General features: G+C 58.3%; 2 protein-coding genes across 7 annotated transcripts in view; one reads left to right on the top strand and one right to left on the bottom strand.

Moving 5' to 3' along the window:
- The window catches only part of EXOG (exo/endonuclease G), a 70452-nt gene that overhangs the window by 33032 nt on the left and 11638 nt on the right, over positions 1-25782 (top strand). The window lies entirely within an intron of this gene.
- Positions 14921-25782, bottom strand: part of SCN5A (sodium voltage-gated channel alpha subunit 5) — a 99736-nt gene continuing 88874 nt past the window's right edge. For all 6 annotated transcript variants that reach the window (XM_066351982.1, XM_066351984.1, XM_066351981.1 and 3 more), the window contains 5 exons: positions 24181-24234; positions 23467-23608; positions 22719-22819; positions 21293-21563; positions 14921-18412 (listed from right to left, as the gene is read on the bottom strand). In XM_066351982.1, the coding sequence (XP_066208079.1) occupies positions 17172-18412; positions 21293-21563; positions 22719-22819; positions 23467-23608; positions 24181-24234 (1809 nt within the window). In that variant the 3' untranslated portion in view covers positions 14921-17171. The remainder of the gene's footprint in view (positions 18413-21292; positions 21564-22718; positions 22820-23466; positions 23609-24180; positions 24235-25782) is intronic.

Below are 25782 nucleotides of genomic sequence, written 5' to 3'. Positions count from 1 at the left end.
GCATTGGGGCACAGAGTCGGAAGGGCAGGGAGGGAGCACGGGGACCCCGAGAGTCCCCTCGCTGTCTGCAGCTCTCCAGGTCTTTCCCGCCTTCTCTTTCCCGCCTTCCCCTCTTCAGCATGACCTCATCTCCTCTTTCTTGGTCAGAATTCCTCTGCAGATTCCAGCTGTGGGAACCGTGGAAACCATTGCCCCAGCTACGTGTGTGATATCAGAGGCAGACAACTATGTGACCTTTGTGTGTGAACAGCCAAAGGCAAAGATAATTGACGAGAAAGTTTTTGCTTAGAACAATCTGGTGACAAGGTGATTGGGGAAGACACATTTGGAAGACTTCCACCTGGAAACGTTCCTTTTTCTGGCATGAAAAGCACTCAGACCAGAGCCTGTGCTGAGGTTGGGGATAGGGTGCCGTTGGGGGTGTGATCCCCGAATCAGCCTCCTCAGGGCTCTGGGTAGCAGCAGGGAGGACTCGGTGCCCAGGACAGCCCACTTGTCATGTCCACAGGTAGCGGGTACAGCTACAGTTTACAAAGACAGTGGCTGGAGCCCAGGGAAGACCACTCGAATGGCTTTCTTAGTTAAGCAAAGGAAGGGTGAGTGGGTAGCCTTGTTCCCATCCTGGATCCAGGGCTGAGACTGGATTCAGGGCTGCTTCTCCCCGAGATTCCCTAAGACCCAAAGCTGGCCCCCGGGGCGGGGGGGAAGTACATCCATTTACAGAAGCAGCCCCGAGCCTCTGGGCGGGGAAAGCATAGTGTGAGTACAAGATGTGAGGGGAAGGAGATCCCTGGGTGGGCCGAGGAGGGCACAGCAAAGGCCTTGGGCCAGGGGCTCCTGAAATGAACTTACCTTGAGAAAAACAGGAGTGGGCGGGGGGCTGAGGTCGGCAACAGGGGCCGCCGGACCGGCGTTTTCCTGCGGCCGGGCTGACGGGCACGGACTGAGCTGCTGTTGGGAGGTTCCAGGGACTCCGCCATGCTGGGACTGTGGCTCCTCGTCCATAAAACTGTCCCCGAGAGATGAGGCAAAGGGGGATGCCCCGGGGTTCCCTTGACTTTGACAAATGGTACCGTTTTCTGGTAGCCTGTGCCGGAACCCGGGGTCCGAGTGTCCTTAGCAGTGACCCCGCCTCCTGTTTTCTTATTTAAACAATTCAAGCCAAAGGTGAAGTTCCCTCGAGGGAGGTACTGGACACGTCATGTAAATTCTTTTCTTTTTGTTTGTTTGTTTGTTTTTTACAGAGACAGAGTCAGAGAGAGGGATAGATAGGGACAGACAGACAGGAACAGAGATGAGAAGCATCAATCATCAGTTTTTCGTTGCGACAACTTAGTTGTTCATTGATTGCTTTCTCATATGTGCCTTGACTGCGGGCCTTCAGCAGACCGAGTAACCCCTTGCTCGAGCCAGTGACCTTGGGTCCAAGCTGGTGAGCTTTGCTCAAACCAGATGAGCTCGCGCTCAAGCTGGCGACCTTGGGGTCTCGAACCTGGGTCCTCTACATCCCAGTCCGACGTTCTATCCACTGCGCCACCGCCTGGTCAGGCGTCATGTAAATTCTTGATGGGCGAATAGGAAAAACAAAGTAAGTTGAGGCCACCTCGGAGTGGTGTGTGCTCAGGGGACAGCTCCTGCGACTGCATTCATGGCGACCTTGGTGTGCCCGTCGCCGGCGAGGTACCGGAGTGCGCCGTCTGTCGCAGCTCACTGCTCCTGGTGGACGCGGAGGCTGGGTTAGGAGAGATGGACCGAGACTTGATTCCTGGATAGAGGAAGCCCTGTTGAACCATCCACCCTGCTGGCCAAGTGCTCATCAGGACAGATGTAGGCGGCCTGAGGGCCAGCCTGAGGTGACCTGAGGAGGCCTCTTTGGCACCTTCCCCGCGGTCCTAGCCAGCGAGCCTCCTCACTTGCTCTCGGGTCTCCTGTCCACCAATTTAGTATCCTAAGTAGCTCCTGATTTTCTGACTCTCTACTGTCCCCATCCTGGTCCAAGCCACCGTAATCTGTCCCTGCAGAGGCCATGTGGCCTGATTCCTCACAGACCCGTCTCTCGGAGCAGGAGTGGGCTTGGTCTGAAGCACAAGCCCAATGGGCATCTGTGACCTCCCTCCAAACAATAACCCACAGCGCCCCAGGGTCACTTTCCTGTGCCTCACTGGGCTGGGTCCAGCCACGGGGGCCACCTTTCCCTTGTGGGCAGGGCCACGTCCTTTCTGCCTCAGGACCTTTCACATCTGCTCTGCGCTCCACCTGCAAAGGCCCCCGTTGGGTCAGCGAACATGTCGTGTCTTCACCAGAGGTCTTCCCTGACCCGAGGCCGGGGGGTGCTCACTCACTGCGCTTTGTTCTCCGGCCCCCACGGTTTCATAGCCGTGAGCAGCCATTGTTTGTGCATTTTGAGGTTTATCTCTGTTTCCCGGAATTGACTGTGAGCTCCATGTGGGCGGGGCCTCGTCTGCTTTGCTCATTGTTATAACCCCACTTGTCACGTGCGCATAGGTGTTTGCTGAGGAAGAGTGGAGTTAGTGGGGGTGGGTGAGGAAGGGGACCTCTGTGGCTCGGGGTCTCCTGCCACCTGCCACTCATATGTGGCGTGCACCACGGGTGTCGGCTCAGCTGGCAGGGCTTGGGCCCCACCACTCAGCTTTCATTCACCTTTCAAATGTCACTGCCTCCATAGGAGGAAGAGAGGGTGGCTGGGTCCTGCGGCAGGTGGAGCTGGCGGGGCCAGACGCATGGCTTCCTGTGGGTCTCTCCTTGGGGCTGGGTGGTCTTTAGCGGGGGTACAGGAGCAGAGAAGTTGACTTGGGGGGCTCTGTGGCTGGAGCCTGGCAGCAGGTGGGTGGTAAGGGTGGCACCGAGGTGGTGGCTGTCCCTGAGGAGAAGAGGGCATGGGCGGCCAAGGTGCCCAGGGAACTTTGGGGGTGGGGGGGCTTCTGGCTGGGAGGCTGGGCGGGGCTGCCCGGCTGAGGAGGTGACAAGGAGCGTGAAGTACATGCTTAGTGGGAGTGAAAGGCTGGACGGGTGGGGAGGCCCGAGCTCCATCTCCCCCGCCCCCGCCCTGCCTCGACCTCGCCGTGCTCCGTGCTCTGATCTCCCTCACCTTCGTGCTCCGGCCCCTCAGTGCCTCCTGCTCTCCCTGCTCTGGGCTTCTAGAACCCCAGGCCTCCATCCCCCATCGCCCCCTCAGCTGCCCCAACCTCCCAGTCCCTCGGCTCCCCCGGTCACCGCCCCGGCCCGTCCTACCGTCCTGCCCGTGGCCCGGGCCCTGCCAGCCAGCCCTCCTCTCGTCACCTCCTCCTCACTCCCCCTGGCACCCTGGCGTCGGCCCCAGATCCTTGTGGACTGATTTCCCAACACTCCTGCCCTCCTCCCCGCCTCACTGCCCCCGAGGGAGGGGCTCCCGCGGGGCCCCAGGTTTCTTCCAGAGGTCAGGGGAGTGAAGGGGGTGATGGAGGGCCTGGCCCCCGCAGGCCGTGGAGCTGGGCTGGGAGAAGGCGTTGGGTGGGGGGCGTACTGAGCACGGTGGGGCGGCGGGCGCTGTCCCTGCGAGGCCACACTGCTTTCACAGCCTCGCCCCGCCGGGCCTGCTGGTCTTGCCTGGTGGCATCTGCTCTTCCCAGTTCTTGCTCAGTCTCTTCTGTATCCCCCAGTCCTTCTTGTGGCTCGTGGGCCCTCTCACTGGTGACCAAGGAGCTGGGCCCCAGGCCATGCTCTGGGTCAGGAGTTTGGGGAGCTTTCCAATGCTATGTGTTTAACTACTGTGGGGGGACACCCTAGGTGTCTGTCGGGGATGCCCCAGGTGTCTGTTGGGGATGCCCCAGGTGTCTGTTAGGGGATGCCCCAGCTATCTGCCAGGGGATGCCCCAGCTGTCTGTCAGGGGATGCCCCAGCTGTCTGTCAAGGGGATGCCCCAGGTATCTGTCAGGGGATGCCCCAGCTGTCTGTCAGGGATGCCCCAGGTGTCTGTCAGGGGATGCCCCAGGTGTCTGTCAGGGGATGCCCCAGGTGTCTGTCAGGAGATGCCCCAGCTGTCTGTCAGGGATGCCCCAGGTGTCTTTCAGGGGATGCCCCAGGTGTCTGTCAGGGGATGCTCCAGGTGTCTTTCAGCGGATGCCCCAGCTGTCTGTCAGGGGATGCCCCAGGTGTCTGTCAGGGGATGCCCCAGGTGTCTGTCAGGGGATGCCCCAGCTGTCTGTCATGTGGTGCCCCAGCTGTCTGTCATGTGGTGCCCCAGCTGTCTGTCAGGGGATGCCCCAGGTGTCTGTCAGGGGATGCCCCAGGTGTCTTTCAGGGGATGCCCCAGGTGTCTGTCAGGGGATGCCCCAGGTGTCTTTCAGGGGATGCCCCAGCTGTCTGTCAGGGGGTGCCCCAGGTGTCTGTCAGGGGGTGCCCCAGGTGTCTTTCAGGGGGTGCCCCAGCTGTCTGTCAGGGGATGCCCCAGGTGTCTGTCAGGGGATGCCCCAGGTGTCTTTCAGGGGATGCCCCAGGTGTCTGTCAGAAGATGCTCCAGGTGTCTTTCAGCGGATGCCCCAGCTGTCTGTCAGGGGATGCCCCAGCTGTCTGTCAGGGGATGCCCCAGGTGTCTGTCAGGGGATGCCCCAGCTGTCTGTCATGTGGTGCCCCAGCTGTCTGTCAGGGGATGCCCCAGGTGTCTGTCAGGGGATGCCCCAGGTGTCTGTCAGGGGATGCCCCAGGTGTCTGTCAGAAGATGCCCCAGGTGTCTTTCAGCGGATGCCCCAGGTGTCTGTCAGGGGATGCCCCAGCTGTCTGTCAGGGATGCCCCAGCTGTCTGTCAGGGATGCCCCAGGTGTCTGTCAGGGGATGCCCCAGGTGTCTGTCAGGGGATGCCCCAGGTGTCTGTCAGAAGATGCCCCAGGTTTTTCAGCGGATGCCCCAGGTGTCTGTCAGGGGATGCCCCAGGTGTCTGTCAGGGGATGCCCCAGCTGTCTGTCAGGAGATGCTCCAGGTGTCTTTCAGCGGATGCCCCAGCTGTCTGTCAGGGGATGCCCCAGGTGTCTGTCAGGGGATGCCCCAGGTGTCTGTCAGGGGATGCCCCAGCTGTCTGTCATGTGGTGCCCCAGCTGTCTGTCATGTGGTGCCCCAGCTGTCTGTCAGGGGATGCCCCAGGTGTCTGTCAGGGGATGCCCCAGGTGTCTTTCAGGGGATGCCCCAGGTGTCTGTCAGGGGATGCCCCAGGTGTCTTTCAGGGGGTGCCCCAGCTGTCTGTCAGGGGGTGCCCCAGGTGTCTGTCAGGAGGTGCCCCAGGTGTCTGTCAGGGGATGCCCTAGGTGTCTGTCAGGGGATGCCCCAGGTGTCTGTCAGGGGATGCCCCAGGTGTCTGTCAGGGGGTGCCCCAGGTGTCTGTCAGGGGATGCCCTAGGTGTCTGTCAGGGGATGCCCCAGCTGTCTGTCAGGGGATGCCCCAGGTGTCTGTCAGGGGGTGCCCCAGCTGTCTGTCAGGGGATGCCCCAGGTGTCTGTCAGGGGATGCCCCAGGTGTCTGTCAGGGGATGCCCCAGGTGTCTGTCAGGAGATGCCCCAGCTGTCTGTCAAGGGGATGCCCCAGGTGTCTGTCAGGGGATGCCCCAGGTGTCTTGCAGCGGATACCCCAGGTGTCTGTCAGGGCGTGCCCCGGGTGTCTTTCAGAGGATCTCAATGGAGTAGCTGGTGTCTTTCAGCGGATGCCCCAGCTGTCTGTCAGGGGATGCCCCAGGTGTCTTTCAGCGGATGCCCCAGCTGTCTGTCAGGGGACGTCCCAGGTGTCTGTCAGGGGATGCCCCAGGTGTCTGTCAGGGGATGCCCCAGGTGTCTTTCAGCGGATACCCCAGGTGTCTGTCAGGGGATGCCCCAGGTGTCTTTCAGCGGATACCCCAGGTGTCTGTCAGGGGATGCCCCAGGTGTCTTTCAGCGGATGCCCCAGCTGTCTGTCAGGGGACGTCCCAGGTGTCTGTCAGGGGATGCCCCAGGTGTCTGTCAGGGGATGCCCCAGGTGTCTTTCAGCGGATACCCCAGGTGTCTGTCAGGGGATGCCCCAGGTGTCTTTCAGCGGATGCCCCAGCTGTCTGTCAGGGGATGCCCCAGCTGTCTGTCAGGGGATGCCCCAGGTGTCTGCCAGGGGATGCCCCAGGTGGCAGTTAGAAGAGACCTAATAGATCTATAAGGGGTGTGTCAATAAACAGAGAGCAGTGCAGGAAGTCAGTGGATGTTACTGTAGAAGGGACTTACAGCTTGTCCCCAACAATTTACCAGTGAAAACACAGGGCTCTGAAGGGGGAAAGGGATTGATGTGAACAAGTCATAGAGGGGTTAGTGGTAATTATCATTATCCTACTGGACATTTATGAAGTGCTTACCATATACGAGGGGCTATGTACATCCCCTCCACGGCTCACTTCACACAATGCTCAAACTGCCCTAGGAGGTGGGTGTTGTTACGCCCATTTTACAGACAAGGAAATGGAGACTAGCACACTGAGGTCAACTTCTTTAGCCCATAAAGAAAGCCTGTGGCAGAGCAATGGAATGTTGTCACACTGCACAGGGAGTCTTGCTCCTCAAATGATGATCTAAGTATAGAAAGCATCCGTGCACTCCTTCAACGGCAGGCATTTTACCAAAGGCGACAGAAGACTGGCCGATAATCACATGAAAAGACCCTCAACGCCCTTAGTCATCAGGGAAATACAGATTAAAGCTATGAGATGCACCCATTCATATAGTTAAAATTAAAGAAAAAGAAAAAAGAAAAAGATTGACCATACCAAATGTTGGCATGGATATGGAGCAACTGGAACTCTCAGTGTTGCTGGGAATGTAAAACAACCATTTTGGAAAACATTTTACAACTTCTTTTAAAGTCAAACATACACTAATCATATGACCCTCAAATTCAATTCCTAGGTTTTTACCCAAGAGATCAAAACATAGATCCACACATATATCTGAACACAGATGTTCAGATCAGCTTTATCCATGATAGTCAAAAGTTGTAAAGAACCCAAATGTCCCTCAGCTATTGAATGGAAAAGAAATTGTGGTACACGCGTGTAAGAGAATACCACTCAGCAATGAAAAGGAACAGACCAACACCCTCAACAACACTCGATAACATGGAAGCGTCTCAAATCCGTTGTGTTGAGTGACAGCAGGCAGATGCAGAAGGCTGCGTGCATACTAATTCGTTTAAGTGAATGCTCTGGAAAAAGCAAATCTAGAGGCACAAAGAACTGCTCAGTGGCTGCTGCAGGGGTTGTGGCTGGGGAGGGGTTGTCTGTGGAGGAGAACGAGGGAACTCCTTGGCCAGATGGGAATGTTTGATGTCTTGGTTTTGGTGGTGGCATACATACTGCTTATGTATTGGTCAAACCTGTGCATTGAAAAGGGGTGAGTTTTATGTAAATTATACTTTGCTGAACCTGCTTTAGGTATAGAAACAGCCTCGCCTGTGGTGGCGTGGTGGATAGAGGAGTGCCAAGGTTGCTGGGTTCAAGGCCCTGGGCTTGCTTGGTCGAGGCACATATGACAAACAATCAATGAACAACTAAAGTGAAGCAGCTAGGAGTTGATGCTTCCCACTCTACCCCCCCACTCCCACCCCCGTAAAAATCAATAAATAAACTCTTTAAGAAAACAAAAAGGGAACAGTGGGCTGGAGAGGGTAGCAAATAGGATGGCCATGGTTGTGTCATTGCAAAGGTGACATCTGAGAACAGACTTGAACGAGAAAGGCAGCATCATTCCTGGGGGAAGAGCGTGGCAAGCTTAGGGAATAGCGGGTGCTGGAGTCCGAAGGTTGGTGGTGGCCCAGCTGGGCAGGGGCAGCGAAGAGCTGGTGGGTGGGGCTAAGGTCAGTGGTCCCCAACCCTTGATAACTTACATTATTTCCGTTTTATTTATATTTAAGTCTGAACAGTGTTTTATTTTTAAAAAATGACCCGATTCCCTCTGTTACATTCGTCTAAGACTCACTCTTGACGCTTGTCTCGGTCACGTGATACATTTACCCGTCCCACCCTAAAGGCTGGTCCATGAAAATATTTTTTAACATTAAACCGGTCCGTGGCCCAAAAAAAGTTGGGGACCACTGGCTTCGGTGGAGTAAGAGGCGGCTGTGGAGGGGCTTGGGCAGGCACGGGGGGCTGGCGCAGACCATGGGGGCTGCGTAAGGCTCAGGCTCTTCAAGTGGGACCACCGGGAGTGCTGAGCAGAGCGGTCACGTGATCCGCCTCGCCTCTGCACAGATTTACCGGCTGCTGTGTTGAGAACAGTCTGGGGCAGGACCAGTTAGGAGGCTTTTACAAGAATCCAGGCAAGAGATGATGGTGGCTCAGACCCGCATGGAGGCAGTAGAGGTGTTGAGAAGTGGTTGGACTTGGGATATGTTTCAAAGGCAGAGCCAACAGGATTTCCTGCCGGATTGGACTGGAGGTGGGGTATTAAAGAGAGAGAGAGAAAGGGAGAGGGAGAGGGAGAGAGAGAAGGCAAGGGTGATGTCAGGGTTTTTGGCCCGAGCAGCTGGAAATCCAGCCAGGCACCCTGAGGGGGCTGTTGACCAGTGCTAACTGTCCCCGGGGACCTGTGGCTGAAGTCAAGACAGAGTCAGGAAGGGAGGGGCTTAGCGCTGCCCCTGCTCGGGGACTCGGGGATGGGCTGCACAAGCTGGTTATTCCATTACCCTTTATTTATTGGCCTTATTGCTCTTGTCATTTCCTCATTGTCTCCTGTCTGGAGAGAAGACTATAAATGTGATGGATTGACACAGGATACAGGTGGCCCCGTTACTGCTGTTAAACTGTTCTCTCTTCTTGGGGAGGGGTCTGGCCCCACCCTCCACCGTTCCGAGCTCCTCCCACAGCCTTGCACGGGGAACCCTGGCCTTCCAGGAAGAGGGGGTGAAGGCTGAGAGGGTGAGTGGCAGGCAGATAATCCCCCAGGAGACATGGCTCAAGGACAAATACTGGAGGCAAGCTCAACACCCTGGTCGGTCATCCCTACAATTCCAGCACCCGCTCCCTGAGGCTCAGGGCACAGAGGCCGGGCATGGAGCAGGGTGGGAGACAGGACACACCGCCTGCTGGTCACCCCACATCCAGGGGCGGGGGCTCTGCTTCGACCTGGACTGCGTGTTTCTGGAATGCTAGCCGCCGTCTCTCCACAAAGTCTGGGATGACGCGGCTTTTCTCTCCGGTGGCAGGTGCCTGGCAGCCGCCCAGGGACGCCAGCCCTGTGAGCTGGCGTGGGAGGAAGTGCCTGTCGGGGTGGTCATTACATGTGCTGGGCTCAGGCTGGCCTGGCCCCACCTCTGACCTGGGACACCACAGGGGAGTGGTGCCCCCCAGCAGGGCTTCCAGGGTCCCTCTGATAGGGATCCCCCTCCCCGCAGAGCATGGCCGCGGCCAGCTTTTGAGTGTCACTCTGAATGCAGCCTTCTCTGGCCTGTTGTGGGCCTCAGTCCCTGGGAATGCCTGAGGCCGCTGGGCCGAGGGGGTTCGGACAGGAGGTTCTTTCCTGGGACTTCAGGGGTCTCTTGTGGGGATGCCCCTCCCGCTCCCTAACGGCAACCCTCATTACTGAGCCTTGAGTGTGCACGTGTGTGAATCCGCACAGGACTCTGCGTAGGTGAGGGTGTCATGTGGCCCTGTGTCTCACCTCCTTCCAGAAGAAGGAAGTGTGGAAGGCGGGACTGTGCTGAGCTAAGGGGTGGGGACCTCGGAGGGCAGGAAGGATCCAGATAGAGGAGAGGGCTAGGTCAGGGGTAGTCAGCCTGGTCCCTACCGCCTCCTAGTGGGCGTTCTAGCTTTCATGGTGGGCAGTAGCAGAGCAACCAAAGTATAAATAAAAAGATTTAACTATAGTAAGTTGTTTTATAAAGATTTATTCTGCCAAACTTGGCGAAAATCAGACATAAAGTACTTGCTAAGTAATTATTATTATATGCTTTCACTTGCTGTAACTCTGCTTTATAAATTTTATAAAGTAAAGTTACTTCCCTACTTGATAAATCACCATGACTGTGGAACCGGTGGGCGGTTAGAAAGTTTTACTACTAACAGAGATACAGAAGTGGGCGGTAGGTATAAAAAGGTTGACTACTCCTGCTCTAGGTGAATTCGGTGAACTTGACTGGGTTGTCTCTTCTACAAACATTCCTGTCTCCTAATCGGTGCCAGGCACTGCGGTGGGGTGGGGAGTGTGGTTCAATTACCCAGCCGGCCTGGCCTTGCCCAGCTCTCAGATTCGAGGGCCAGCCATGCAATGCAGCGGGCTCAGAGCCCTTGGGGCGTGGGGGCCACGGCACGGGCACGGATGGTTCCAGGGGGCCGTGGGGGCTTCAGCCACCAGTCCTGGCTCCCTGAGCCCATCAGCAGTGGCCGGTGGCAGCACCCTGCTCTCCGTTGCTGCCCGTCCCATGTCCGCCTGTAGGAGCGCCTGTGCTCTGTCCTTGGCCCCTCCCGGCCTCGGCTCCAAGTCTCGTGGCTGTCAGGGCTGGCCGGCGGAAGAGCTGCTGGCACGGGGCAAGGGAGCTGCCAGCGCCGTGGCCCCGGGGTGACAGCTGACGTCTGTCCAGGAGCATCTCTGTCCCTGCCAAGGACTGAGCTGCCTGGGCCACATGCCTTCCCGCTGACATAGGAGCCGACATTCGTCCCTCACAGAGCAGCCCGCTGCCTGGACCCCAGCCTCACCCCAGAGCGGCCGGTGACAGCTGTGGCCTTGCTCTGAGCACGTAGCCCCGCTTGGCCTCCCTCCAGATGGGCCACCATATCCCAGCCCGGGGGCGACCCATCGTAGGCAGCCAGGGAAGACCCCGGGAGGCCCAGGAACCCCAGACTTCCACCCTTGGCTCCGAGAATGATGGGAGGGCTGCCGTGTGGCCGGGACGGTCCTGGAGCTCGTTAAGGAAGAGGCCTGTCCCCTTCGCGGCCTCGTGGGGGGTGCAGCCTCCTTCCTGCCAAACAGACCCAGGCCCTGTCCTCAAGCTGTCTCTCTGCTCACTGGGATTCCTAGTGAGAAACGTGTTTCCCGTTACCACCCTGGCACCCACAGGCACTCACCCAAGGTTTACAGGTGTCTGAAATACCAGTTTCACACAACAGCACTGCTTACCACGCAGGACACAGACCACAGGGGGTGGCCTGCCGCCCTTTGAAAAGCCCCAGTCTGGTTGGGAAAAGACGATTCAACAAGTGTCACAGGAGGTTAAAATGGACCGTCCCTGCCCCGGTTTTGAAGAAAGGACTAAAATTAAGGGTTTCAAAATACCCAAATGACGAATGTCTCTTATGCAGGTTGTTTATAAAAAAAAAAAAAAAGGAAGCAGACACGGGGACCCGCTGTCACATCAAGTCACATATGAAAAGGGGTCCGAGAGAGCAGAGGGCCTAGGAATCTGCTGGCTGGTTTCTGTGGAGAAAACTGTCCAAAGGTTCCGGAGCCTGCGGCCTGCCCTTGGGGTGGGGCCTGCAGGCCGGGTGGCCTGCCGAGAGGGGGCTTTCGGGGCCTTCTAGGAGAGCTTTGACACGGAGAGGTGGAAGGCCGGCCTCGCCAGGTCTGAAAAAAGCTCGAGTGGATGGGTGGTGGGGACCTGACTCCGGCCCAGGCGCCCGGGGAGGGTCTCAGGCCAGCAGTGCTGGTGGTGGCCGTGGAGCTGTGGCCGGGACAAGTGCTCTGGGTGCTCCCTGTGGCCCAGAGGTGGCAGGCCGAGAGAGGGCCAGTGTGTGCCACCACGACAGGGCCGCTGGAGGGTCGAGAGCAGGGGTCCCCAAACTACAGCCCGCGGGCCACATGCGGCCCCCTGAGTCCATTTATCCGGCCCCCACCGCAGTTCTGGAAGGGGCACCTCTTTCATTGGTGGTCAGTGAGAGGAGCATAGTTCCCATTGAAATACTGGTCAGTTTGTTGATTTAAATTTACTTGTTCTTTATTTTAAATATTGTATTTGCTCCCATTTTGTTTTTTTTACTTTAAAATAAGATTTGTGCAGTGTGCATAGGGATTTGTTCATAGTTTTTTTTTATAGTCCGGCCCTCCAATGGTCTGAGGGACAGTGAATTGGCCCCCTGTGTAAAAAGTTTGGGGACCCCTGGTCAAGAGGCAGGGGGTGGACCCACAGGTGCCTGGGGGCAAAGGAAAGGGTCAGAGGGGCACCTGGGAAAAAGGGCATCTCCTGGGCTGAGCCATCGGCTTCGGGGCGTCCCCGGAAGGCCCACCGATGAGAGTGGGTGCCCCGTGAGAGTCCCCTCTGGCCCCTGCCCGCCCACCCTCGCCCCGACTGTTCATGGGCCGGACACCCCGGGGACGAGGCTGAGACTGTTGACCGGGTGATGACCGTGGGCTGCCGTCCGTTCACCCTGGGCTGTGCTGAGAAGCGGCAGGACCAGCCGGGTTCTCTTCCAGGCCGGGGAGATTATCCGCACTGAATAAAGCCAAGAGGGATGGAGCAATGGAAGTGAAGGTTGGGTCTGGTGACACTGGGGTCGTGTTTGTTTACGTAGGGGCTTTGCAAGTGTTTGCAATGAGAGGTGATAAGCACTGTGACAAGTACCCAGAGTGGGGGGAGTGATGGGGGAGCGGGTGGGGTGCTGGTCGGGGGGGCCCCCAGGGGACGCGACATGAGCATGAGGCCTGAAGGCCGACTGGGAAGGAGAAGGGTGTTCTGGAGGTGGACACAGCGCTGGAAAGGCCGAGGGGAGGACGAGCCTGGGCCTCTGGGGGCCTGGAGAGAGATGCGGTTATAGCGGCCGGCCCAGCCGGAGGCCCTGGGAGGGGTCTGCCTGGATCCCGAGGCCGCAGGAAGCCACTGGAGGGTTTTATCCCGGAGGCAGTGAGCTCAGATGAAAACGTTCTGGAAGCTGAGCGGTTTGAAGGGCTGGGGTTAGAGAAAGGGAAGCCATGGGGCGAGATGCTGGCTTCAACCGGGGAAGCAGCAGCAAGTGGTGGGGTTTTCCAGACACCAGGAAGGTGGTGCCAACAGGGCACGGGCCAGGCTTGGGGGCGAGGGAGCGCCTGCCGTTGAAGATGGCATCTGTGGTGCACCTTCACCAGCGGGCTCGGGGCGAGATGGAAGAGCTCAGGGTTAGGAGCCTGGTGCGCTGGCCTGGGCTCGGGGTGGGGAGAGGCTGGGGCTCCAGATAAAGACGCACGCATGCACAAGAAAGAACGGGAAAGAGACAGACAGAAAGGGAGAGATGAGAAACATCAACTTGTAACTGTGTCATTTTAGTTGTTCATTGATTGTTTCTTATACAGGACTTGATGGGGGGGTTGGGTGGGGGGTGCTCCAGCTAAGCCAGTGACCCCTTGCTCAAGCCAGTGACCCAGCCCTGGCTGGTTGGCTCAGTGGTAGAGCATCAGCCTGGTGTGTGGAAGTCCCAGGTTCGATTCCTGGCCAGGGCACACAGGAGAAACACCTATCTGCTTCTCCACCCTTCCCCCTCTATTTCTTCTCTCTCTTCCCCTCCCTCAGCCAAGGCTCCATTGGAGCAAAGTTGGCCCGGGCACTGAGGATGGCTCCATGGCCTCCATCTCAGGCACTAGAGTGGCTCCGGTTGTAACAAAGCAATGCCCCAGATGGGCAGAGCATTGCATCCTAGTGGGCATGCTGGGTGAATCCCAGTCGGGCACAGGCGGGAGTCTGTCTTTCTGCCTCCCTGCTTCTCACTTCAGAAAGATAAAAAAAAAAACAAAGCTGGTGCCCTGGATGAGCCCATGCTCAAGCCAGAGACCTCAGGGTTTTGAGCCTGGGTCCTCAGCATCCCAGGTCAGTGCTTTATCCACTGCGCCACCACCTGGTCAGGTGAATTGCAAGCCTCTTCTTTAAAGCTTGGCAGGGGCAAGAGGGCATTCCCCACTCTCTCCCTGGAAGAAGGCCTGAGGCTGGAAGAACTTGATTGTTCAGTCAGACTCTGGAAAGTGCGCCCCTATAAGAGGCAACCCGAGGGACTGGAGGAGATCCTGGAGGGGGTGGCGCCACCGGAGCCTGAGGCAGAGAGGACTTCCCGAAGGGGCTGCTGTCCCGACTTAAATGCTGTGGACGGATGGGACCCCCAAGATGAGGACAGCGGAGGCCCTGCTGGCTGGCGGGGGACTTTTGGTGGGTGCTGGGGCAGCAGTGAGGCAAAGGACGGAGGAGTGGGGGGAGGGGAGGGGAGGGGAGGGGAGGGGAGGGGGAAGCCCGAGTTGGGTGTCACAGCTCCAAGCCGGGCTTGACCCACAGGTGCCACCGTAGGGCTGTTCTCCACGGACCTGCCCATTCCTACATCTGCTTTCCAAACTCTTCCCGCGGTGTGAGCCCCAGCTGGCGGTCCTCCCCCTCTGCCATGCCCAGACCGGCGTCCCGGAAGGCACAGCCCGGTGCCGTCTGGTGGGGACGCTTCTCCTGGCCATTTGCCCAGGACGACAACGGGAAGCCCTGCGCGGTTCTCAGGATCCCGTCTTGCTCTCCCGCGACACCCCTGCTGGCCAGGTGTGCCCGGCACGTGGCCTCTCGCAGGAAAATGGCTGGAGACTGCGGCCCTGATACAGGTCTTTGGTGCGGACTTTGGAACGCCAAGTCCTGCGGGCGGCCAGCACTGATGATTGTTTAAAGGGAGCAGCTGATCCCTACAGCCATTTTCCTGCATACCTGAACGGTGCCGAGTTCTGCACCTGAATCCATTCTAGACTAATGTGACCCAGGCTCTGCTCATTTGCTTGATGAGTCGAGAAACAAAGACGACGAGGCAGGCGCGCTCTGGCTCTCAGTCCTGGAGGCCGGGAGTGCCCTGTGCCCATCTTTTCTCTGTGTCCTGTCTTGTGTGTGTTTTCTCCTGCAGCCTTCCGTCCGTGCGCGCCCACTGCCCAGCTGGTCGCGGCAGCCTCTTCCCGGGCTCCACGGGCCTCGTCCATCTCGGCACAAGAACAGAGCCCACGCCAGGTCATGTAAGCCATTTATTGGTTTGTTTTAAAAATATGTATCTTATTTACACACAAAGTTTGGTGAGAAGTGCTCGATTAGTTCAGACAACAGCTGGCACTTGATGCTTGTCCCTCCCTCTTCCTCCCGCCTGCTGGTCATTGTGCAGTTCTAGAAGAAAAACAAGAGAGCCACAGTAAAAGCTGAGGAGTCAGGTCTGGCCTGGCCCTGGCCCTGCCCTTGACCACTCCATCCGCAGCTCCTGGGGCGGTTAGCTGCCAGCCCCAGGCCCCTGTCTCAAGGCCCCGGGACTGTCCACACAGCAGTACCACAGCCTCCCTCTGGCCAGTGGGGCTGGCAGCCCGGCCGCCTCCCAGGCCGCATTCCCGCCCGTGCAGGGAGGGCACACACCTCTCCAAGCCTCAAGAGCAAAGCACAGATATCTACAAAAATAAGATTTCCACTCGAAGTGTCGCTGGGACAGTTAAAACCACATCCCACACTGGACTCAAAGGGCACACGGGGGAGAAGAGAAATCACTGGGGCTGGGGTTGCCACCGCGGGGACCCGAGGTGACAAGGAGAAGTGTAATAATACTCGACTCCCTGGCAGTGCCACCAGTGCTGCCAGGAGCTCGGACGTCCAGCCCTCCGACAGTTCGGCGAGGTAGGTTGGGGGCAGCCAGTGTCCGGCTCGCTGGGCTGCCCTGAGGTGGCCTGTGCGGTGGGGTGCCTGGCGGAGGGCGGCCCGGCTCTGCCTGCTCAGGCTCCACCAGCCACCGCTGTCACCCAGGGTGACAGTTTTCTACACGAAGATTTGCATATGCAAAATAGGATTGTCAGCAGCTGAAGAGGTCCTGGGGGTGATTGGACTAGAAAAAGTATTTTTTTTTCCCTGATAAAAGCCCTCTCACAAGACCTGTGGGACCACCTGGGTCCTCACCCGGGAGGTCCTGTGTGCAGTGCCACCCGGACCCCACGCTACGCTGGAGGGGCTGGTCCAAGGCCACACTGCTCCCTTCCCAAGGGCTCCCGTGGCTTACTCCCCTCTCAGGACACGGAACAGGGCCTGACCGTCCGGAGGCCCCTTTCCTGCCGGGGACCCAAGCTGTCCTCCCCACTCCCAAGCTGCCGCCTCTGGAGAGGAGCTGGGGACCAGGCAGCGTCCCCTCGCCCCCTGGGCAGAGGCAGAAAGGTCCGGAGAGAGAACCCGGGCAATGATAACAGGCTCCCTTCTTCAGCGGGCTCAGGGCTGCTGAACAGCTCGGCCCCGACCCCACGGAGCGCAGCCTTCTCTCCCTGGGCCGGGGGGCGGGGCCGCGCAGGCACCAGAGCGGGAGCAGCCGGGGCCAGGCCGTGGGGGCTCCCTCGGGCCCCTCAGCCCTACGTTAATACTCTTACAGGAGGCCAAGCTCCCCTGGGAAGAAAAGGCAGCCTCAGGGCCTAGGACCAGCCCTGGGACCCAGGCAACTCTCTTCCGGAAGCATTTTATTTTTGTAGAACGAATCCTAGTAGGGCCTGCCTTAAAAACACGGGGAAAACAGGACCTTGGGGACCACGGAAGGCCGGGTGGGGCCCCACTGACAAGACCCTCACCCGTGGGGGCTGGGAGGAGAGGTCTGTCTCCTTTAGGCTGGGGCACGGGTGGCTACCAGACACTCGTCTGTGGGGAGCCGGTGTCTGGCTGTGCGTGTGTGAGTCTGTGCACACGTGTGTGTGAGGGAAGGGGTTCGGCCCACGTGGCGGGGAGCCCCTGGGCAGTGAAGGCCTGTGGGAGCCACGCCGGATTCCACTTCGCTCTGAGAACAGAGTTCCAGCAGCTGCACGCTCTGTTCAGAGCTCAGGAGAGGCGGCACAGGCTGCTGCCGATGTCCACGGAAAAAAAGTTAGTTCTTTGCTCAAGTAAAAAAATATCAAATATAATAAATTTACGAAAGCCCATTCACAACATATACAGTCTGTTTTACAGTCTGCCGCAGCAGCTGGGCTGGAGTTGCTTTTCAGGGTCCCCGAGCGCTGCCGGGTCAGACGGGCCCCTGGCACGGGCAGGGCCTCCAGGGACAGGCTGCCCCGGGCGGTCGGCTGGGCCAACGGCTCCAGGCCACCCACAGAGCCCCGCAGAGCTCGGCCTCGTCGATCCACAGGGCTGAGCTCCTCTCTCACTCCTGAAGCCCGGAGCGGGGAAGGCCCAGCCGGTGCTGGTCTGCGGCTGCACGTGGGTTTGCTGCGAGGCAGCAGTGCCTCTGGGTGTCTCCTGGCCAGCTGGGGCGAGGCTCACACGATAGACTCTCGGTCCCTGTCTGGGGACGGGGGGAAGTCCGCCAGATCTTCGCTGCGGCTGTAGTCAGACACCCGCACCTGGAGGTTATCGCTGGTGGCCCTGGTGACGCTGTCATAGGAAGGTGGGAAGGACGTGGAGGAGACGGAGGAGCTGGCGGGCGGGCCCCCGCGCCGGGAGTAGTTCTCCCTCATCATGTGTGCGATGAGGCCCTCCTGCTCCGGGGCATCCTCCTCGGAGAGGCCGCTGCCGCCCGCCTGCTGGCGGAAGAGGAAGGAGGCGTGCTTCACGGAGCGCTGCAGCAGGTGCCTGCGGAAGGCCCGCTGGATGAGCGTGGCCGACACCTCCTCGTGCTTGCGCCGGAGCGTGGTGGTGATGGGCTCGTAGGAGATCTTGGATGGGTTGGCCGCCATAAACTTCTCCTCCATCTGGATCTTCAGGGCGTCCATCTCTCCGGACTCACCCAGGACCCTCTTGGTGAAGGCAAAGAGGATGTCCATGCAGTGGATACGGTCCCCGCTCACCATGGGCAGGTCCATATTGATGAGGCTTATCTGGTTGGGCTTGGCGATACGGAGTGGCTCAGACAGGGCGTCTGCAAAGTCGGACAGGACCGAATACTCGATGAACTGGGTGGCCTCCGGGTCGAACTTCTCCCAAGTCTCGTAGAACATGTCGAAGTCGTCCTCGCTCAGGGGCTCGGTGCTCTCCTCCGTGGCCACGCTGAAGTTCTCCAGGATGATAGCGATGTACATATTGACCACGATGAGGAAGGAGATGATGATGTAGGTGGTGAAGAAGAGGATGCCCACGGCTGGGCTCCCACAGTTCCCCCGGGAGCCATTGCTGTTGGGCAGGTTGGGGTCGCAGTAGGGGGGCCCCGTGTTGAGGATGGGGCTGAGGAGACTGTCCCAGCCCGCCGACGTGGTGATCTGGAAGAGGCACAGCATGCTGTTGGCGAAGGTCTGGAAGTTGAACATGTCGTCGATGCCAGCCTCCTGCTTGACGTAAGCGAAGTTGGCCATGCCGAAGATGGAGTAGATGAACATGACGAGGAAGAGCAGCAGCCCGATGTTGAAGAGGGCGGGCAGGGACATCATGAGGGCGAAGAGCAGCGTGCGGATGCCCTTGGCTCCGCGGATCAGCCTGAGGACGCGGCCGATCCGGGCCAGGCGGATGACTCGGAAGAGCGTCGGGGAGAAGAAGTACTTCTGGATGATGTCCGAGAGCACAGTGCCTGTGGGAAACAACGGAGACTGTGGCCACCATGGCATCCCCGTCCTCCCTCCAGCCCAGAGGTGCTGGGCGGGGTCCCTGTAGGGAAGGAGCCAGGAAGAGGCCCTCCCAGGAGGACTGGGTTAGCTGCAGGGCCTGCGATGGCCGCCTCTCTCAATCTCTACTTCTGCATAGGATCCAGAAAATGAGGAGCTCTGCTCTCTGCAAAGTGCTTTCTCAGCCCTTTTGTTCCTTAGTCTCCTGAGAACACTGCACAATAGAGCCGCACTGGGCCTGTCATCTAGATCAGGGGCTCTGTGGCCTGAGGGGACTTGCTCAGCATTTTGCTGTCCTAACTCAGGCCCGAACTCCGGACCTTGACCTCCTTACGGCTCAAAGTGTGGTCTGAGGACCAGCAGCCTGGGCAACTCCTGGGCATTTATCAGAAATGCAGAACTTCAGCTGCGCCCCAGACCCACTGCACTGTCACCAGCCCAGAGCATCCACATGCACACTGAGTGCAAGCAGCACTGGTCGGGTGCCAGCACTAGGCCCTGTGCCATGCCACGGCACGCCACATCACACTACACCACTCCACGCCACTCCACGTGTGCGGCATCTCAGCCTCCTTAAGATGGTCCCTATCACCTTCTCGACTCTGTTAGCTCCCATGGCTTACCCGCCCCTTGGTCCCTATTGACTACTCTGGGTTGAGATTTTTTTTTTTTTTTTTTTTTTTACAGAGACACAGTGAGAGTTGAGTGAGGGACAGATAGGGACAGACAGACAGGAACAGAGAGAGATGAGAAGCATCAATCATCAGTTTTTTGTTGTGACACCTTAGTTGTTCATTGATTGCTTTCTCATATGTGCCTTGACCGTGGGCCTTCAGCAGACCGAGTAACCCCTTGCTCAAGCCAGCGACCTTGGGTCCAAGCTGGTGAGCTTTGTTCAAACCAGATAAGCCCGCGCTCAAGCTGGCAACCTCGGGGTCTCAAACCTGGGTCCTCCACATCCCAGTCCGACGCTCTATCCACTGCGCCACCGCCCGGTCAGGCTGGGTTGAGATTTTTAAGGAGCAGGGATATAACTTATAGGAGAAACAGTGAAATTAACTTGCCTTGTATCTTCCCAAGTGATCTTTGCAGACTCCTCATATAATAATGATGTCAGTGGCTGACATGTGTCCAGTGTGCACTGTCAATCAGGCACTGAGCTGAGCGCTCTGTATTATCCATTAAGCCCTCCCAGTCACCCTAGGAAGTAAGCTGACACCATCATCCTCATTTTCCAGAAGAGGAAACCGAGAGCTGAGGTAACTTACCCAAGTGGCCACCTAGTCATTAAGAAGCTGGGATTTGACTCAGACACTCTGGCTCCACGTTGACCTGTCCACTGCCTCTCTGGGCACTGGGACCAGCACGTGCCCCGAGGTACAAGCTGCACCTCCCAGAGGCTCAACAGCTTCGTTCCTGCTGCTGCTGTCCTGCATGTGCTGGTCCTCCCAGGCACGCTCTAGCCCTCACTCCTGCTGCCGCTGTCCTGCACGTGCTGGTCCTCCCAGGCACGCTCTAGCCCTCACTCCTGCTGCTGTCCTGCACGTGCTGGTCCTCCCAGGCACGCTCTAGCCCTTACTCCTGCTGCCGCCGTCCTGCACGTGCTGGTTCTCCTAGGCTCGCTCTAGCCCTCACTCCTGCCGCTGCTGTCCTGCACGTGCTGGTCCTCCCAGGCACGCTCTAGCCCTCACTCCTGCTGCCGCTGTCCTGCACGTGCTGGTCCTCCCAGGCACGCTCTAGCCCTCACTCCTGCTGCCGCTGTCCTGCACGTGCTGGTCCTCCTAGGCACGCTCTAGCCCTCACTCCTGCTGCCGCCGTCCTGCACGTGCTGGTCCTCCCAGGCACGCTCTAGCCCTCACTCCTGCTGCTGCCGTCCTGCACGTGCTGGTCCTCCCAGGCACGCTCTAGCCCTCACTCCTGCTGCCGCTGTCCTGCACGTGCTGGTCCTCCTAGGCACGCTCTAGCCCTCACTCCTGCTGCCGCTGTCCTGCACGTGCTGGTCCTCCCAGGCACGCTCTAGCCCTCACTCCTGCTGCCGCTGTCCTGCACGTGCTGGTCCTCCTAGGCACGCTCTAGCCCTCACTCCTGCTGCCGCCGTCCTGCACGTGCTGGTCCTCCCAGGCACGCTCTAGCCCTCACTCCTGCTGCCGCTGTCCTGCACGTGCTGGTCCTCCTAGGCACGCTCTAGCCCTCACTCCTGCTGCCGCCGTCCTGCACGTGCTGGTCCTCCTAGGCACGCTCTAGCCCTCACTCCTGCTGCCGCTGTCCTGCACGTGCTGGTCCTCCTAGGCACGCTCTAGCCCTCACTCCTGCTGCTGCCGTCCTGCACGTGCTGGTCCTCCTAGGCACGCTCTAGCCCTCATTCCTGCCTGGGACCTCCTCGAGCGTTTCCTGACCTGACCCTTCTCCCAGCGTCTGACCCATCGCGGCAGCTGCAGCAGCCTGTCTCAGCCCCTGCATTTCCCTCTGAGGCCGCCAAAGGCAGGGCTGTCCAGGGCAGAAAGGTGAGAGTCAGTCACTCCAAGGCAGAGTCCCGTGGGGGCAGGGTCAAGAGTTTAAGAGTGTGTGTGTGTGTGTGTGTGTGTGTGCGTGCGTGTGTGTGTGTGCGTGTGCGTGTGTGTGAGTGAGTATGTGTGTGTGTGAGTGTGTGTGTGTGAGTGTGTGCGCGTGTGCGTGCGTGTGTGTGTGTGTGTGTGCGTGTGTGTGTGTGTGGTGGGGAGGGTGAGGAATGCAGAGAGAACAGAATGAAGGAACCCAAGTGTGCTTGGCTTTAAGTACAGATGGCGGGCTGGAGGCGAGTCCTCGCCCGGGGAGGGCGTCTCTGTCCAGACAACGCGCACACTCACCCACGATGGAGAGGATGACCACCACGAAGTCGAAGATGTTCCAGCTGTTGGTGAAGTAATAGTGCCGCAGCGCGGCCATCTTGACGATGCACTCTCCCGTGAAGATGGTGACGAAGAGCAGGTTGATCTTGGCCAAGATGTTGACCTTCTCAGTGCTCTGGTCGTCCGTCTCCACCATCATGGTCACCATGTTCAAGCAGATGAGGAACATGATGATGACGTCAAAGGCCTGCTTCGTGACGATGTCGAATAGGAAGCCCTGGTACTTGTTCTGGAAGGAGGGACAGGCGAGGGGGGGAACTCAGCGGGCCAGCAGGCCCCTCGCCCAGCTCGCCCACCCTCTCTGTCCACTGTCCGGGGAGGCCCACCCCCCCACAGTCTGTCGCGGTGGGAGGAGGAGGCCAGCAGCTCTGGGATGGCCTGGCTCTCCTGCTGAAGTGTCACCTGGACTTCCAGGCCCAGCCCCGAGGCCCCCTCATCCTCGGGCCCTTCGCTGATGGGTCTTTAGGAACAAGTTTTCCTACTTGGAGTTTCCTCAGCACAACGTTCGTTTTGCTTCTCTTTTTGTCCCCACTGTCTGGAGGCTCAAGATCGAAATTAAAGTTCAATCCTAGTAATTGTATTAACCCTCAGATTACTAAGTTTCTCCCCTCTTTTTAAGGAATTGATTTTATTTATTTTACTATCTATATATGAGTCTTTAATTGTAAGCCACCCCAGACTATGAAACAGGAAGAGAGATTATAAATAAGTGAAAACACACACACACACACACACACACACACACACACACGTGATTATAGAACAATACAGGGAACAGAAAGGAATCAGATGAAATTGATTAACTGGGTTAAAAAACTAGGGCTGCCAGTTACTGACTAGTGATTTAGGTTAAGTCCCCTGAGTACTTTGAGTACTGGTCCAACCTTGCTGTCTATCTGTCTGTCTCTCTCTCTCTCACACACACACACTTTTTGGAGAATGGTTGGATCAGGAAGGGAGGGAGGCAGTCTGGCAGGGGACCCAGCACCCTCCGAGCCCCATGCACAGGGGACCCCACCATCCAGGGGACTGCACGGATGAGGTGAAGAACGGGGCTGGGGGCTGTGAAGACTGCCCTGCTCTCCCCGGGAAAAGCCTGAGCCTTTGCAGGGGAGGAGGGGGCTCGGTCATAGGCGGATGGGTTTCTGGGGGAGAGGGTGTTCCTGGCTGCCACAGCCTCTCAAGCCTTCCTCGATCTCTCTGAGACAGCCCTCCGTGTGTGGTCAGAGGCCGGAGAGTTCTTCTCCTTCCCTGGACTAGCCGAGGACCCCAGGCTAGGCCGAAAGGCCGTGAAGGGCAGTGAAGTTGGTCGCGTGAAGGGGGGCTTCCCAAACTGCCCTCCCCAGCAGATCCCCCCACTTTCGCCGACTCGGGAGCGGCTCACCAGGGGCCGGGGAATGGGCTTCTGCGGCTTCTTGGAGCCCAGCTTCTTCATGGCATTGTAGTACTTCTTCTGCTCCTCCGTCATGAAGATGTCCTGGCCCCCTAAGTGCAGAGACAGGCGCCAGGCTCATTCTGGGGTTCTCAGAGGCTCCGGCACGGATGGCACAGGGGTCCTGCCTCATTCACGAGGGTGCCAGGGGTGGCCTCCTCCTCACTCCGTCTCCCAGTTAGAGAAAAAGATGTCCCTATCCTGCACCACGGAGTCCTCCCGAAACATGCTTTTCCAGGGTCCTGTCCCCATTCATTCTGAGATCTATCTTTATGACCTGCAAATCCTGTCCTCACCCGCACCCTCTCCCCTGCCCAGCCCAGCCAGGCTGGAGTTCTCTCTGCCCAGTGGGTTTACCTGCAAGCCAATCATGGCCCCTCTGACGGAGCTCCAGGAAGACCCTGGCCCTCGGCACAGGCCCCCCCCCACAGCCCCCGGTCATGGACCAGGTGAAGAGTCCCCGCCTCACCCAGCTCCTCCCAGGAGCCCCATCTCTCAAATAGACCAGAGCAGGCGTGCGCCCCTCGCTGCGCTCTCACAGGCCTAGGTTAATCACACCCCGGACACACCCCTCAGCCACCCCACCCCACCCTGCCCCGCAGGAGCGAGCGGAGGACCAGCCTCAACAGAAAGCCACAGTGGGGCCAGGGGCCAGCACCCTGGGCCGCAGCCCCCCAGCCCCGGGGGGCCTACGCTCTACGTATCTTTTTCTTCTGCTGGTTGAAGTTGTCAATGATGACACCGATGAAAAGGTTCAGGGTGAAGAAAGACCCGAAGATGATGAACACGACGAAGTAGATGTACATGTAGAGGTTGTATTCCCACTGGGGCTGCTCTTCATACTGAAGGGGAGAAAGAAGTCAGGCGGGGAGGTCAGACAGGCAGGTGACCTGGGGTGGCTGTTCTTTGGGAGGGAGGGGTGTCCAAAGGCAGGTCACCAGCACAGGTGTGAGCACAGAGCAGGGCTAGGGGAGGCGCTGGGGGTGGAGTTGAGAAGCGGGTGGTGGCAGGTGAGGCGAGCAGGCGTGCTGGGCTCAGGGCTGGCACGGTGTCACCGCACGGCTCCTGCCTCTGGGCTGATGGGAGGTTTGAGAACACGGGGCATCTCTGAGTCTCCTGGGAACTGTCAGTGTGAGTGGGTGGGGCACAAGGGCAAAGAAGCTTGATTTGCATCTCGGTTGCTTCTGCCCCGTCCTCATGGCAGTTTACTTGAATCTTAAATAAATGACAGTGAATTCAATTTGAACGCTATTTGAGGATTTCAGGGACTCCTTGGGAGACCACTGCCCCTGGGCCAGGCCTGGGCATTCCAGAGAGGTTCACCTTCAGGTTGACACCAGTGACCTGGCCCTTAGAGGGTGGATTTGCAGATGCGGACTGACTCCCCGGTGGCCAAGCAGCCAGGCCAACCTACCCCCCTGGAGTCCACGGCCGCGTACATGATGTCCATCCAGCCTTTAAATGTTGCCTGGAGGGAAAAGACAAGAGGAAGAAATCATTTAACTCTGCTGGAGCTCCTACCTAGGGAAAGCCAGGAAGTAGCCTCCTGCGAGAAGCTAGCAGCCCACCCACCTCTCAGCAGTGTACAAACGGACAAGGGGTCAGGCAAAGGCCTTCTTGTTCAGGACTGGGGGTGGAGGGGAAGCCAGCCGAGCAGACGCCCCGGGAAGGCCGTGCAGGAGGGGAATAAGCTTCTAGATGTTGGCCCGGAGGCTAATGAGGCCTTAAGGAGGCTGGCCCTTCAGAGCCGCATTCATTTCAGATTCTAGAATGACACAGTCCTACAGTGGTGTCAGGGACAGAGGTGGGGTGAGGGCTCTGTTAAGGCTTAAGGTGGACCCCAGGGCTGCTCTGGTCCCCTTTGTCATGCATCTCAGAGAACCCTGTGGCTTCTGCTCTATGGCCTTTCAAAAGGAAGTCCCTGAAGAATCCCAACCTTCCCTCGAGCTCAAGGGGGTCCTTTGGCCCGTGGTGTGCGGGGAGATGGCAAATAAACGACTTTCCAAAAGAAGAAAATGAAGCCCTGACGGCGGGGTTTGCCAGTCCCCCTTTTCCCTGCGTAAATCCTGCCACACGGGGGGCCCAGGCGCTGCTGCCGGTCACAGAGCTGGGAAGAGGCACACAGGAGCCTAGCAGTACAGGATTTCCACTCTACTGACATAAGAAAGGCAATGACCGCGAGAGCACAGGTGACACTATATGATAATGGCCAGTCTTTGTTTTGTTTCAATATAATTTAGATAATTATACGTTTACAAAATGTAATTTTAAATAATAGCTTGCGAAGTATCTGAAAATGTAACAATCAGCTCTTGCGAGTTCACACACACTGGCTGGAGGTCGCTATGGCCGTGAGATGGGGCCCTGTGCTGGCCTCACTGTCTGCCCCGGAATGGGCTGCTAGGAAGAGCCACAGGCTTGGTGGTGAGACCACCACCCGGTGGGTCTCGCCTGTGTCCTTGGCAAAACCCAGTCCCGCCCCATGCCGCCTTTCAGGGTACAAGCTCGTCCATACAGATGTTTCATGTCTGAGAGTTTTTATGAAGTGGGCAGGGCAGATGGGGAAACTGAGGCTACCCCGCCAAAGGCAAGTTGTTTCAGCCCCTAGTGCCATGAGGCCCTCCCCTGCTGTCTCTGCCCAGAGACCTGGAAATGCTTTGGAAACAGCTGAGGACCCCCACGCTTATGAGATGCCTGTGACGAAGTTCTCTCTACCACTGTGTGGTTCTGTCTGGAGCGGTCAGCAGTTCTCAGTCTATAAAAGGGGCCTTTTCTTCCAAGTTCTGACATTCAGGGGGACAGTCACCGGGATCCGAGGTTTGGCTGGAATCCTGTTCTCCGTGATGTATTTGAGGGGAGTCTTTGCAGAAAGCTACTACCAGGATTTAAGGGGTGGGAGAAAGTGCACGTGGACACGCGCTCAGCTTTCAGGCGGGCTGAGTTTTCCTCTGCTTTGGGGACTAAAACCAGTGCCTGAGCTTAAGACGGGGACAGCAAGAAGAGCAAGCGGCAGCTT

This window comes from Saccopteryx leptura, chromosome 10 (genome assembly GCF_036850995.1).
Source record: "Saccopteryx leptura isolate mSacLep1 chromosome 10, mSacLep1_pri_phased_curated, whole genome shotgun sequence".
NCBI classification, from domain to species: domain Eukaryota; kingdom Metazoa; phylum Chordata; class Mammalia; order Chiroptera; family Emballonuridae; genus Saccopteryx; species Saccopteryx leptura.
The sequence above is the reverse complement of the archived record's forward strand: the minus strand, read 5'-3'. Positions and strand labels throughout refer to the sequence as shown.